The following is a 15,990-nucleotide window of genomic DNA, read 5'->3' as shown; positions in this document are numbered from 1 at the left end:
GTTGAAGATATACAACGAAATGTCCCGCCATTCTTCGACATCCAACTTATTGGTTTCGAAGCACCGGCTGGTGTGAGCTTCCCTTTGAATAGGTTGAGGTTGGACCCACCTTTTTTAGGGTCTGCATCATTGTGCCAAGGCTTCGGATTACGCAAATGATGATTTTTGGCTTCGTAGTGTGCTGTCACAAAGTTTGCCACCTCCTCAGTAATGAAAGCCTCACCATCGATGCTTCAATTCTACGCTTATTTTTACATTTAGCTCGAAGGGTCTTCTGCATCCTCTCAGTTGCATAGCACCAATGATCTTGAACGGGCCCACCCAATCTTGCCTCGGTCGGTAGATGTAAAATCAAATGCTGCCTTGGATTAAAGAAGCCCGGTGGAAAGATCTTCTCTAACTTGCACAACAACTCCGGTGCAAACTCCTCCATGTCTTATACCACGCCAAGCGACAATTCTTTCGCACAAAGAACACAGAAGAAAATAGCTCAGCTCCGCCAGTACTAGCCATTCATCCTCATGAATAAAGCCACGTAACATCATCGGCATTACCCGCTCTAGCCATATGTGCCAATCATGACTCTTGAGACCAAAGATTTTTAATTTTTCAAGACTCGCTCCCCTCTTTAGGTTCGCTGCATACCCATCAGGGAACATCAAGTGCATTTTGACCCACAAGATAATTTCCCTCATAGTTGGCCTTCCAAGATTGAACCAGGCCTTTGGCTTCGACCACTTCTGCTTTCCTTTGCCTTCTCGCATGTTTTGTAACGGTCTATGACATAGTGTCTCTTGATCGACTCTAGCCTTAGTATTATCCTTTGTCTTCCCATCTATGTCGAACAATGTACCAAAAATAGTCTCTCCGATATTCTTTTCAGTGTGCATCATGTCGATATTGTGTGGAAGAAGGAGGTCTTTGAAGTAAGGCAGATCCCAGAAGCATGGCTTGTGAGTCGAGGCGTGTTTTGAATTACACCCCTTGAAATACCCTGGACGCTCTGGATCAGGCTCGAGGGTGTTTAACTGATCCAGGATCTGTTGGCCTGTGAACGCAGGTGGTGCCAAGTTTTTGACAACTTTACCTTTGGTAAAGTTCTTCTTGTCTTTTCTGAACTGATGGTCAGGATCCAGGAACTGCCTATGCAAGTCAAAGCAAGAATACTTCCAACCCTCCTGCAACCAATGAAATTGAAGAGATGCCTTGCATTGGGGGCACGAGAACCTTCCATGCACACACCATCCAGAGAATAGCGCATACGCTGGCAAGTCATGCATAGAGTACATGTACCACACATGCATTTTGAAGTTTTCTTTTCTAGCGGCATCGTATGTCTTGACCCCATTATCCCAAGCTTCTTCCAATTCATCCTTAAGCGGCTGCAGGTACACATTCATATTGTTCCCCGGATAATTGGGCCCTGGAATTATCAACGTCAGAAATATGTTCTTTCTTTGCATAATCTGCCCGGGGGGGGGGGAGATTGAGTGGAATGACAAATACATGCCAACAACTGTATTGGGTTGCCGTCATGCCGAAGGGATTAAAACCATCTGTGGCGGCGCAAACTCGAGGATTCCTTGGATCTGCCGCTTTATCCTGATGCAATCCGTCGAAATGTTTCCACGCTTCCCCATCCGATGTGTGTACCATCATCTTATTCCCATCCGCATCTAGTTCGGTTCTTTTGCCCAATTTGTGCCATGTCATCTGTCTGGCTGTCTCTTCGACCATGAAAAGACGTTGAAGTCTTGGTACGATTGGCATATACCGAAGAACACTAACTGCAATTTTGGTCTGCCTCTTCTCACCCATACCGTTGTCTACCACAAGATACATGCAAGACTCGCAATTGGGACAATAGTCCAAGTGTGCATACTCCTTCCTAAATAAGACACATCCTTTCTCACATGCATCTATCTTCTCATAGGGCATCTTAAGTACACAAAGTATTTTGTCCGACTGGTACAAGTTTGCAGGCATGACATGGCCTTTGGGTAGGAAGCGTCCAAATAGTGTCATCATCGCGTCGTAACATTCTCTTCCCAAGTTGAACTGAGCCTTCAGATCCATTACTTGTGCAATTGCATCCAGCCGACGGAGCTCAGTGTGCTCATGGAGAGGACGTTTTGAAGACTCCAACATTACATAAAAGGCCTTTGCAGATTCCTCCATCTCATCTTCCGAATCCGAGCATCATCAAAGTCTTGCACCATGTCTTCGATCCCGGTACCATGCTCGTCCGTGCGACAATGGACCACCTCAGCTCTTGTGCGTTGTATAGACTCACCATGAAATGTCCACACTGTATAATTAGGCTTAAAACCCCTCCTCTGTAGGTGTTTAATCATTACAGCCTCTGTCGTCTTTTTATAGTTGTCGCATCCAGGACAGGGGCAATAGTTTCTTTCCTGGCCATTTGCGAATGCAGCTTTCACAAATTCCTTTGTTTTTACAAACCATTCTTTCGTCATCTCTTTCTGACTAGGGTGCCGGTATACATCCACGCACGATCACTCATCTTGCGTAATTACTAAAGACAAAAGAAATATATTTATATATAATTTAGCATTTATATTCATCGGTTAATCAGGTTTGCCATTTTTATTACGTCCAGGCAACCTACACGCTAATAGGTAAAGATAGGTCCTAATCCCACCCGATTATGTGTAGATTGGGTTCGTTTTCCCATGCTCTGCTCCGGATCCAACGCAAAATTTCGGCAGCACCTCCCCGCTGTTCTCCTGATACACGTCTCCGCAATAAACAGAGAGGATGTGCATCCGGAGAACAACAGGGAGGCACTGACGAAATTCCACATCGGATCCAGAGCACAGCATACGGGAAAACGAACCCAATCTACACATACTCGGGTTGTCCATGGATAATGTTGGACAATTCGAAAGGATGGCGGTTATAAATATGCAAAGACATGGATATTTATAGATGTCGCCCTTTCGAACGGGAGACGCATACTGGTCACGCATACTGATAAATTAATTTAATTACCTAAATCTAGAAAGTTTCATCCGGAAACCGAGCCACAGTAAATGAAGGGGCGGGGAGGAGATGAAATTTGTACTGACCCACGAATGCAGGGGCGGAGCTCGTACAATGCACGAGCAGGTCTTCACACAACAGACCTCACAGCGACGAGATAACTATCACATGTAAATCCACCCGATCAACACAAATATTCTAATTATGTCATTTTAGAGGAAAACAAGTTAAGAATATAATATTCATGAGCTAACCAAGGTTTTTATGCCATTTTGTAGCTAAATGGGCTAATTATCTCATTGTTGGGGAAAATAAGGCCAGTAGAATAAGATAGAGGAGAAGAAAGAGGAGGAGGAGAAGAAGAAGAAGAAATCAAGAAGAAGGAGAAGGAGGAGGAGGAGAAGAAGGAGTAGAAGAAGGAGGAGGAGAAGGTATTCTTCTTCTCTTCTTCTTTTCTTCTTCTTTTCTTCTTCTCCTTCTTATTTTTGTCTTCTTCTCCTCTTCTTCTTCTTCTTCTTCTTCTTCTTCTTCTTTTTCTTCTTCTCCTCCTCCTCCTCCTCCTCTTCTCCTCTTCTCCTCCTCCTCCACTTCTTCTTCTTCCTATTCTTTCTATTAAGCTAACTAACTAACTAACCTAACTAACCAAGCTAACTAAACCTATCGCTAAACCTAGATAGCACTAAACAGCAAAAAAACAGAATCTACCACTAAGTAACTAAAAAGGAATCTAGCTACCACTAAATACCAAACAATAAAAAATCAACTTCTTCTTCTTTTTTCTCTTCTTCTCCTTCTTATTTTTTCTTCTCTTCTTCTTCTTCTTCTTCTCCTTCTTATTTTTTTCTTCTCCTCCTCTTCTTCTTCTTCTTCTTCTTCTTCTTCTTCTTCTTCTTCTTCTTCTTCTTCTTCTTCTTCTTCTTCTTCTTCTTCTTCTTCTTCTTCTTCTTCTTCTTCTTTTTCTCCTCCTCCTCCTCCTCCTCCTCCTCCTCTTCTTCTCCTCTTCTCGTCGTCCTCCTCCTCTTCTCCTCTTCTCCTCCTCCACCTAACTAACCAAGCTAACTAACTAACCTAACTAACACTGCTAACCTAACTAAATCTACCACTAAAACTACTAACAATAATCTAGCTACCACTAATTAACAAAACAAAACTAAATCTGTAAATTAGCAAAAAAAGAAAAAAAAAGGACTCACCGGAGGGGGGCGGCCGGGGAGGAGGATGGTGCGGCGGTGGAGGAGATGACGATGGTGGCGGAGGGGGTGGTGGTGGAGAAGGGGCGAGCTCCGACGGCGGTGGTGGAGGAGGAGGTCCCGGGGAGGAGGAGGGGCCATGGTGGAGGAGGGGGCGCAGGAAGGAGGGGGCGCAGGGAGGCCGGAGGAGGGCGCAGGGAGGCCGGAGGAGGAGGGGGCGCAGGGAGGTCGGAGGAGGAGGGGGCGCAGGGAGGTCGGAGGAGGAGGGGCGGCGGCACAGGGAGGCCGGAGGAGGGCGCGACGGCGGTGGTGGTGTCGGGGGTGAGAGAGAGGGGTGTGGGGTGTCCGTTAGGGGTGAGAGAGAGGCACGTGGGGGTGGGGCTAACGGCCGTTAGGGGCGCACCCTCTTTGTCGTCCGCCTCCCGACGACACAGAGGAGAAAAGCGGACGGCAAAGAGAGAGGTCGTTAGGGGGGAGAGAGGGGGTGCGGGGTGGGCCAGCCGAGCGCTTTGCCGTGTGCCTAAGTTAAGTTTGTCGTGAGCCAACAGACGGCAAAGAAGAAGTAGATGGCAAAGACCCTCTTTGCCATCAGCCTTCTCTTTGCCGTCTAGTTTCTCGTAGCTGATGGCAAAGAGGGTCTTTGCCATGAGCCAGTAGACGGCAAAGAGGCAGCAGATGGCAAAAAACTGTTTTTGAGTAGTGGTTACCGGTAAGTCTCTTTACTCGTTCCGTAGCACGTCATCGTGTGACTAACTCCTTTAGTCACATTGAGCTCATGATGATGTTCTACCGAGTGGGCCCAGAGATACCTCTCCGTCACACGGAGTGACAAATCCCGATCTCGATTCGTACCAACCCAACATACACTTTCAGAGGTACCCGTAGTGCACCTTTATAGTCACCCAGTTACGTTGTGACGTTTAATACACCCAAAGCACTCCTACGGTATCCGGGAGTTGCACAATCTCACGGTCGAAGGAAAAGACACTTGACATTAGAAAAGCTTTAGCATACGAACAATACGATCTAGTGCTACGCTTAGGATTGGGTCTTGTCCATCAAATCATTCTCCCAATGATGTGATCCCGTTATCAATGACATCTAATGCCCATGACCAGGAAACCATGATCATCTATTGACTAACGAGCTAGCCAACTAGAGGCTTGCTAGGGACACATTGTGATCTATTTGTTCACACATGTATTACTGTTTCCTGTTAACACAATTATAGCATGAACAATAGACGATTATCATGAACAAGGAAATATGATAATAACCATTTTATTATTGCCTCTAGGGCATATTTCCAACAATATGTTCTCATATTAACCATCAGGTGCCTGTTTTCACTATGCAAATGAATTAGCACTCCCTGGAAATAGATGATACTCCCCCGGTTCCTAAATATATGTATTTTTAGATATCCTAATATGGACTATATACGAATGTATATAGACATATTTTAGAGTATAGATTCATTCGTTTTGCGTTGTATGTAGTTTATAGTAGAATCTCTAAAAGACTTATCTTTAGGAACGAAGGGAACGAAATGACGGGAAAGATTGGGGCAATATGGGCGGGAAATAGAGCCGAAAAAATAGCTAAGGTTGAAAAAAAATCATGCACCTATTGGCTTAGCCAAGACCAATTAATCCTGTCACGGACTTATTGGTCTTGGCTAGGCTGACAGGAACTAATTGGCCTAGCCAAGGCCGATTAGTCCCTGTCATCCACCCACCTGCAGGCTGACACGCCTGTCGGCCTAGCCAAGGCCGACTAAGACTAATTGGTCTTGGCTAGGCCGATTAGTCCCTGTCGGCCATGCCTAAGCCGAGGCAGCTATATTTTTGTAATTTTTCAAACTTTCGCATTATTTTTTGAAATGAATAAAAAAATGCAATATTAGAAAAAAAATAGCTAATGGGGCACGGGCTGGGATTTTTTCACAGTTTTGATCCTTAAGGCGCAAGTTCATCACGTAACGAACTCGGTTCGAAAGTATTTCACGTTTTGACCCTTTTGGAAACGCCATAGGCCGTGGCGTTGCAGCCCTGACGCCAAACGCCAGTCTACTGGACGTTGTAGGCCTCCTGTGCAACGCCAGTCTACTGGACGTTGCAGCCCTTCTCAGAAACGCCAAGGGGGCTCGCGTTGCAGGCCTCATAAGTAACTGCCCCGCGCCCCTTTGTCCACCTCTAGTTCTTTCTTCCTCTTCCTCCAGGAAAAAGCTCTCCCTCCTCCTCCAGATCCCCCCCTTCGATCTCCCTCCTCCCGCAACCGTTTTGTTGGTTCTTTGGTGGTAAATCGAAGAGGCCGGTAAGCTCCTCCAATCCCTCCAATTAGTTTTTGCAATGATTTTGTATTTGTGTAGATTTTTTTTGCACTAGGTGTACGTATGTTTTGAAGTAAAATTTATTTTGTGATTGTTAATAGGTGTAGTTTATGGTGTGTCTAGGTGTAGTTTTTGGTAGCTATATGTATAACCTAGGTTTTGTTCATATTATCCGCATTAGGTTTATGCCTAGGTTTAGTTCATATTATTCGAAGAGGCCGGTAAGAATTTTCTTCATATTATGTAGGATGTTTCGGCCCGATCAATATCCGGGTCTTGATGACTACTACGAGCAGAAGCATCGTGCGGTGCTAGTTGAAAGAGGAGAGGTAATTATGATTTTGTTGATTATTATTTTTATATACTCCATGATTTTTATATTTTGACAAGTTGAGTCAATTAACAAATTATGCCTTTGTTTGTTTAGGTTCCTCCACTACTTCGTTTGAGGGGGCACAACCCCAATGAAACTCTTGTACATGACCCTCGTTACGAGCCATATTTTAGAAGAATGGATCTTCTTCAATTTGTGCTCAACTTTAAAGGCACACCACCATGGTTGAACGCCACGGCCCTAACATCACTTACGGATCGATGGAGGCCGGAGACGCACTCTTTTCACCTTCCTCTTGGTGAGATGAGCATAACCTTGGAGGATATTGCTATGATCTTCGGGCTTCCTATAGAGGGCAAGGCTCTTACAGGGAAGGTTAGGGCCGCCGGGTGGCGACAACGGGTTGCAGCATTGGTTGGTGTTGAACCCGAGCCATGGACTGATGAAACTAGGAAGGATCCTAGGCCATCCGGTGTGTTGTTCTCTTGGATACAGAGACATTTTCACAGATGCCCAAGGGATGCTAGTCCGCTTGTTGTGGAGAGGTTCGCGAGAGCTTATCTCTGGAATATTTTGACCCAAGTGGTGTTTCCGTATGGCACTGGGGACACAGCCTCATGGATGTTCTTGGATCCTCTTCGTGACTGGGATGTGAAGTGGAGTTGGGGTTCGGCGGCACTAGCCTTCTTGTACCATCAAGTGTGGCTTAATATCATGCATTTTCATTTTATTCAATGGGATATGATGCATTTTCATTTTATTAAATCTGTAGTTGGATGGAGCATGCATGAGGAGTAAGCCGACGTCCTGTCTTGGAGGTTTCGTCTGGGCCCTACAGGTTTGGATGTGGGAGCGTATCCCTGTTGGCCGGAACTTCAGCCTTGCTTCGGAAGAACCCTGGAAGTACCCGTTTGACGGGGACGAGGAGCGATACCCCACTATCGCACACACATGGGCTAATGTCCAATGGACGAGCATCGCGGCTATGGGGCGGTATAAGGCATACATAAGCGGGCTTGACATGCTAACTTACGAACGGGTAAATGCTTTATCAAATTTGCTGATTTTTTTCATGGATGGTTGAGTGACTTGTTGTTATGTAGGTTAATTGGAGGCCGTACACGGTACTTAGGCAGTATCCTCTGAGCAACATGTGCCTTCGTGACCAGCATCTTTGGCATTTCTGGAATAGCCTGCAACACCAGCAGGCTTGGCGTTTCTCTCTTTTTATTTTTCTCAGACAACACTTTCACACACACATCATACATAGCTCATTTAGCACATTCACACAGACTTATCTCATTTAGCACTTTCACACACACATCATACATAGCTCATATGCAACACACATCATACATAGCCCATTTAAAGTTCACGTCGATAGATGCATAATAGGTTCTTAAAGTACATAATAGTGGATTTCATAGTCAGATAGCACGCAAGGGAACAAGGTTCAACATATAGGGTTCAAACATGAAAGCGTGCATGACAAATAGAAGCCTCCAGCTCTACTGCGTCGAGCAAGGCCCCTTCCCCTTTTTCTTCTTCATCTCTTCCTCCTCTTCGTCTTCCCTTTTGCGCATTTTTGAAGCCTCTTCCAGCACCCTCTCCATGAAGAGTTCCTCCTCCCACTCTCTCTTTGCTGCACCCTCTGCCATAGCAATCTTAAATTTAGCTGCCCATTCATTGTGACGTTGCTCCATCGCCTTCTTGTGTTTGTCCTTCATTTTTTCTCATAAGCCTTGTGCTCAAGAAACATTTTGAGGTCCTCCTTCCTCTTTGCTTCAAACTCCTCGTACTGGCGCTCCCTCTCCATCTTCTTTGCTTCGGCTGCGTCCTTCTCTCTCAACTTCTTTGCAGCCCTCTCCATCAACCGCTGCTCCTCACTGGATGCATCCTTCTCCGCCCCCACTCCATTTTCTCCTTGTTGGGTTGAGACGCCGCCATACCTACATAAAAACATCAAGGCTCACGGTTAATACAACAACATAGAAAGTTACTGAAATGGTCGTCGTAGGTAATAACATCAAAACACCTAGGCATGAAAAACATGATAGATAAACTTACGGAAACTCTCCTCGTAGGTAACCGAACATTCCTCTACAACCACCCGGACCTCTACCCATAAAACCAGCATGTCTACCACCGCCGGATCCTCGTCCCATAGAAAGGCCACCACGTCTACCACCGCCGGATCCTCGTCCCATAGAAAGGCCACCACGTCTACCACCGCCGGATCCTCGGCCCACAGGAAGCCCACCACTTGAACCACCACGTCTACCACCGCCGGATCCTCGTCCCATAGCAATGCCACCACTTGAACCACCACGTCTACCACCGCCAGCACTTGAACCACCTCTGCCCCCCACATCACTAGTAGATGCGTTGTTTCTTTTGCAAGTCCTCCTATTATGTGTCGTTTCATTGCAATCACCACATTGTTGCCTATCACGTGGCTCCATGAAATGTCCACTACCAAACTCTCTGGTGCTCATCAGGTCATCCATTTCATTCCTGTATCGTTTTGTTCTCCTTCTACCCTTCGGTTGAACCATCATCTCTGGATCCGGCCTAATATTAGGGCCGTGATACTCGGGCCACTGTGATGGGTCAATAAAAGGGTGGAATCTCGACGCCCATGTTAACTGATGAGTTTGCAAGTTGAATTCATGCAACCTCACAACTACACCATCAGAGAAGGGCAAATTCCTCATGCGACATGCCGTCATCATGTGCGAGCATGTCCAGTGGTACTTACTAGCACGCTCACAAGTGCAATGCCGCGTCCGAAGGGAAACAATAAATGAGCAACCACCATATGATTGCCCATCTCTCGTTGTACCGCTTGGCTCATCCACTTGGTATTTCATTTCAGCATTATCGAAACAAGTGGCTCGCTGCATTGCTGACTTCTCCTTTTGAAACTCTAGCCACTCAGCAACCTTCTTCGGATAGATCTCATTGGGAGGCTTCTCACTCTCACCAATCAACTTGCCAATTTCTTCCGAGTGCTTAAGAAAATACTCATTTAGCTTGTAAAAGATATATTCAGCTATTGCCGTGACCGGCAACTGATGTGCTCCCTTCAAGACAAAGTTGAAGCACTCAACAAGATTGCTTGTCATGTCGCCATATCTCATGCCTCCTTCGTCACATGCCCATGACCACTTATGTCTCCCATCTATATTCCTTTGTAGGAATTCTTTCCCACCTTCATTTGCCTTCTCATATATTTTGTTCAATCGCTTAGTGAACGACTCAACGGAGAAGGCCACACATGCGGAGTTAAGATCCTTCGCCAGATCTTTGTTCTTACAAGCCCTGTAAAAGTTTGCAACGAAATGCCTCATGCACCATCGATGGTGAAGCATCGCATGCCCTGGAATGTGAACATCCACAGCCTTCAATATGTCTTGGTGCCGATCGGATATGATGCATACCTCCCTATTGGGAGGAATCACCGTGCTTCTCACAAGTCTCATGAACCATTCCCAGTTGTCTTGGTTCTCCGCTGACACCAAAGCAAATGCCACAGGCAACACCTGATCATTAGCATCATGTGCCATTGCTATCATTAGTGTGCCCTTGTATTTGCCAGTCAGGAATGTTCCATCTATAGACAAAACCGGACGACAATGCTCAAAAGCTGCAATGCATGGGCCAAACGTCCAAAAGGCATGACGGAACACTCCTTCAATATCTTGGACATAGTGGTACATTCCGGGGTTTCTATAGGCCATCGCGCCCAGCAACCGGGGTAGCATGTTGTACGCCTCTTCCCATCCACCGTACAACATTCTAAAAGCGACCTGTTTGGCCTTCCATGTCTTCCCGTACTTGACCTTATATCCAAATCTCTCGAAAACCCAACTCATCAACAACTTCACTTTAATGGTTGGATCCTCGGCTATATGTTTCTGGTATTTATAACCGATGAATTCCGAGGTTAACTGACGGTGTGTCTCTGGTGCTTCATCTGTCGGCGGTGTGCATTGGTGAGCTGCAATGCAACTACTTATCTTCCACATACCATCTTTCATGAGTCTTGAATTGACTTTTCATTTGCATTTTTCTACCTCAAATTTCACGGTGTATCACTTGTGACAGTCCGAGTAAGCAACTCTGAAAGGCCTGTAGTGCTTGACAGTATACTCACACAACCACATCTTCAATTCTAGAATGTCCTCGTACATCAAACCTTTCTTTAGGTAAGACGTTGAGATAGCGTTGGGTGTGCTACTTGGGAACATTCTAGCCTCAATTGTCTTGCTCATGCCACCGTCGACTAAAGCCTTATCTGCAAGGCTAACATCACAAAACAAGGGAACTTTGTGATCCCTCCCGGTGTTTTTTGTATACCACTCCGCTTCTTTCTCAGTGAAGCCATCCTCATCCAACTCATTCACCGGGCCTTCATCATCCGGCTCGTCCACACAAGCACGCTGATAAACAATGTCAGGATCCATGTCATCATGCCTTACTTGAGCCTCTACGTCACCAACAATGTTGTGCTGCCTCTCATACTCTTCGTCGGACTCATGACCATCATCTTTGATCGGTGCACTACCTCCAAACTCATATTGGGGATACTCATTCACTTGCACTTCTACTTTATGCTCAACAATAGGTGCCACACCATTATACGGGCTCAAATCATCTACTATGGGTTGGTTCAAGTCAACATGAAGAGGAGCATTGACCACCGTACTAGCAAACACTTCGAGTGACTTGTCTATCGAGGATGCAACAGCCTCCTTGTATGCAACCCAATGCAAATTAGACTTGATAGTCATTGTCTTCATTTGACACTTGTGTGCCGACCCAACATCATATCTTCCTAATAATTCTACTTGGTCACTTGGATCAACCCACTTCAATCTTATCCGAGTTTCTGCCACAACCTCTTCATAAGTAGGACTATCAAGAAATGTCAACACTTCCTCATATTTGTCAACAATAGCAACATTCATGAATGCCTCTTTGTCAACATAATGAATATTCACAATCTTGTCCATCTAAAAAAGGGGACAAAATTACCAATTCTAAGTATAACAAAACAACTAACAGAACATTACCCTAACCATTTGCATCCAAATTAGGCATTAACACAAACCCTAACCTTAAACCTTGTCCATCCAAATTAGGCATAACACAAAACCTAACACTAACCCTTGTTCAACCAAACTAGGTATAACCCTAACCATAACACTAAATCTCCTCAATAATAAGAAACCAACCAATACAATGCAACATAAATAGAACACCTAGTGTAAAAAAAAATCTACACAAATACAAAATCATTGCAAAAACTAATTGGAGGGATTGGAGTAGCTTACCAGCCTCTTCGATTTGCCCCAAAGAACCTACTAAAAGGTTGAGGGAGGAGGAAGATCGAAGGAGGGGATGGTGAGGAGGAGGGAGAGCTTTTTCGGGCTAACAAGAACAAGAGGAGAGGAGAAATGGTGGTTGGTGGGCGAGGGGGTCGGGGTGGCAGAATATAAAGGCAAGAAACGGCATAGGTACTGACGTTTCACCTCATGTCTGCAACGCCATGATAGACAGGCGTTTCGCCTCAGGTCTGCAACGCCACAATACACAGGCGTTTGAAATAAGGTCTGCAACGCCAGAACCTATGGCGTTGCATAACAGGGCTGCAACGCCATGGACTGTGGCGTTTCAAAAAAGGGTCAAAACGTGAAATACTTTCGAATCGAGTTCGTTACGTGATGAACTTGTGCCTTAAGGATCAAAAGAGTGAAAAAATCCCACGGGTGGAGGAACGCCGTGAGCCCATTTCCTTCCGGATAAGACTGAATTGGTCAATTCGGCAGCGGTCGCGAGGGAACCCATCCAACCGCCGTCTCTATGGCCTACAACGGCGAGCCGCCGGTGCCGGTGGTGGTCGCCAACGTCGACCACCACCCAGCGCCCCTCCTTGGTCTCTTCTTCGACTCACCGCTTCAACATGTCTTTCACAGTGGCCTCCCCTGCACCCCCGCCTTCGCTCCCGCCCACCGGAGCAATCCGGATCTCGTGGCCGCCATCTTGAGCGGTGACTTCTTCCTCACCACCCTCCATGCGCGCGATCACCCGCAAGCTTTGTGGTCCGTCTTAGACGCCCGTGGCGGCTACCTTCTCCTCCGCGGGGGCGGGACATTGCTCGCGCTGCTAAACCCCTTGGCACGGCGGTGCGAACGCATCTTCGATCTGAGGGACACCCACATCTTCGACGACGAAAATTACCTCGAAGGCGATCCAGGACTCGCTTACGGTGGCCTGATCTGCGATGACGAAAACCCCACGAGCTTTCGCATCTTCTGTCTTGCTTCCCATGGAGAGTTCAGGTTGCGGGCTGCGGTCTTCTTCTCGTTCTTGGGAATGGGCGGCGATTGGTTCCTCTCCCCATGGTTGGATGTCCCGCACCATCCCCATGGTAACCCGCATCAATTTTACCTTGATAGCGGCATGCGAGTGGGTAATTTCATCTACTGGCCTTACCGGAATCGTTCGTATGTGGTTGTCTTGGACCCCGACCCAAACAACCCGCGATTGTTTGTTGAGATGATCCCACCTCTCCTGAATCTGAATGGTTTTCGCAGCTCGGTCCTTGGCCAAATTAATGGCGGTAACATGTGCATTGCTTATTCAAATGGATTCAACATTGGTTTCATGCTGCGTCAAGAAGATGGCCTTGATGCTGGGGCATGGGCTAACATCAGGGTACCCAACCTGGCTAATTTAGTTGAAATGAAGCTTGGGCACTTACCGGAGAATGGGCTGGAAATTGCGGCAATGCGGGGTAGCATCCTGTACTTGACAACATCAGAGATGTTCCATGGGCCTCATGCCCTTTCTTGGTTCGCTTGTCTGTGCTTGGAAAGTGGCAGGCTGGAGTGGTTGTTTGCGAGGATGTATGATGGTTTCTTCCAACCATACCACCATTCATCGTGGAGTACTTCTCTGTTACCAGAGTGTGAAAGATTTGATCCCTTCATATGAGGAATGATGACAACCAGGGAAGGATAATCTGTGAAAAGCATTGCCTTGTTCTCCTGCTAAACCAAAACACCCAGCTACCATCCAGAACTGATCTCTTCTTTGGACCTGAAGGTCCTGACGAAGTTCCTTGATATTCAGGATTCAGTGACAAGTCAATCCTGTATTTTGATCGTTTATGGTAATTGTTGTTGTCTTCTGTTACCAAACTTACCATTTACATTGTGGGTGAATTACTTCATCTGTTCCTTGACATTCAGGATTCAGTGATTATTCAATCATGTGTATTTTGTTCGTTATGGTAATTGTGTTGTCTTCTGGTGCCAAACTTCCCATTTACATTGCGGGTGAATTACTTCCTCTGTTCCTTGGGTTCGCTACTGTCTCTTCTCGTTGTTGGGGAAAGGCATCAGGACCTTGGAGCCTCTTTTTTTTTCCTTCTGTCTGTAAGATTAGTGTTCTTGATCGGTTGTAGCCTGTTTACCCATTTTGCTAAAAAAATATCCGTCTTATTTTGGCACATTAATTAGCAGTTTCTACTATCTCTATGATATGTTGTCCTCAGAATGATGGTGTGTTCTATATGATTTTTTTTTGCATGGGTAAACATTTTTTGGAATGCTTTACTTAAGGAAGTTATTTCTCATATATTTATAGTGTTTCTTGCACTGCACTAATAGGCTGGCTAGTTATCTTGTTCTCTTTGTAAACTTACACATCTCTTCAGGAATTTGTGTCAAAAGCTGAAACAGGCAAACAAAGTTTGTCAGTGTTAAAGCTTGGATAAATGACACGTATCACATGATATACTACTCCCTCCGTCCCACAATATAAGATCGTTTTTCATGCGATGTTAGCTTGAAAATTATCTTATATTGTGGGACGGAGGGAGTAGCTTATAGTTTTGGATGGAGTATAACCTAGGGCTCATATTTGAGTATTTTAGCTTTCGCAATATTTTCACTAGATGTTACTGAAAAGATATGCTCAATTGCTGGATTGCTAATCTGATTTTCTTTTTCTGTATACATGCCCAGCAAATACACAGTAGTATTAGATAAGATTGTTCTCCTACACCAACCAGCATTGTGGTGGAATCCTGTGGAGTTTACCGAACTACGATCATGGTCTATATGAACTATGTGATGAGAAATACGCTCAAGGCATCAAACTGACACCCTGAACACTTATGATTTGTGTAACTACCATTATTGGTCTTTGTAGGCATCAAACTGACGTCTGTTGCATTTTTGCCCCCTTACTGTTTATCTCTTCCTGGTGTTTGTTTTTAATACTTGTCAATTTGATGTGCGTGATCTTGTCAGGGTATCCCGAGCGAAGTCTTGCTTCTGATATAGGTGAATATTGCTGTCTTGTTCAAATATAAATTAGTAGGTTTGATCAACTTGTCTCATATTCCTTTCCTGTTGGAATCAAGTTGTATTGTTTAGTAGTAACATGACTAATCCATTTCGATAATACCCAGAGTATGTATGGAATTTGTGTGGTCATATTGGCCTTCTGTTTGCTATTGATTGAAAATTCGATCTATGTGTATAGTGGCAGGCCTCGACGGCCTCGTTCATTTCTTGGAGTTATAATACAGGAATGATCAATGTTAGTTGGACATGAACGTTTGGCAGATGTTGCAGAGAGTTTGGGTTCAGGATGACATGAACGTTCGGCAGATGTTGCAGAGAGTTTGGGTTCAGGATGACATGATCATATTGTTTTTTTTTGTTGGTTCAAGCTGTTATATCTCACGAATGTTAGTATGGACAGTAGTATCCTGCCAAAATGAGTTAGGCCTCCAACCTCTTCTTAACCTTTCTTTAGGAGCTCTACCACCATATGCACATTGTCGCTGAGAGGAAATCGCCATCGAAAAATAATGGCGACAGAATGCACATATGCACTATCGTGTATGAAATAACCGAATATTAGTTGCTGGCTTGCCGCCGCTGTTAGACATATCTTGTACTGGTAAATAAGATCTGGTGCCATTGTGCGTGGTTACTCTTTTTCTTTTTGTCAATTTTGTGTGTGGTTACTCGTTGATGTTGAATACTCCCTCTGTTCCTAAATATAAGTCTTTTAAGCGATTTCACTAGATGTCTACATACGGAACAAAATGA

General features: G+C 45.3%; 1 protein-coding gene across 1 annotated transcript; it reads left to right on the top strand.

Moving 5' to 3' along the window:
- The first annotated feature begins 12,645 nt into the window (after nt 1-12,645).
- Nucleotides 12,646-14,154, top strand: LOC123443392. The gene has a single exon (XM_045119739.1). The coding sequence runs from the start codon at nt 12,725-12,727 to the stop codon at nt 13,856-13,858; it is 1,134 nt and encodes a 377-aa protein (XP_044975674.1). The 5' UTR covers nt 12,646-12,724; the 3' UTR covers nt 13,859-14,154.
- The last annotated feature ends 1,836 nt before the right edge of the window (nt 14,155-15,990 follow it).

This window comes from Hordeum vulgare, chromosome 3H (assembly GCF_904849725.1).
Source record: "Hordeum vulgare subsp. vulgare chromosome 3H, MorexV3_pseudomolecules_assembly, whole genome shotgun sequence".
Lineage (NCBI taxonomy): Eukaryota > Viridiplantae > Streptophyta > Magnoliopsida > Poales > Poaceae > Hordeum > Hordeum vulgare.
Note: the sequence above shows the minus strand (reverse complement) of the source record. Positions and strands in the feature narration are given on the sequence as shown.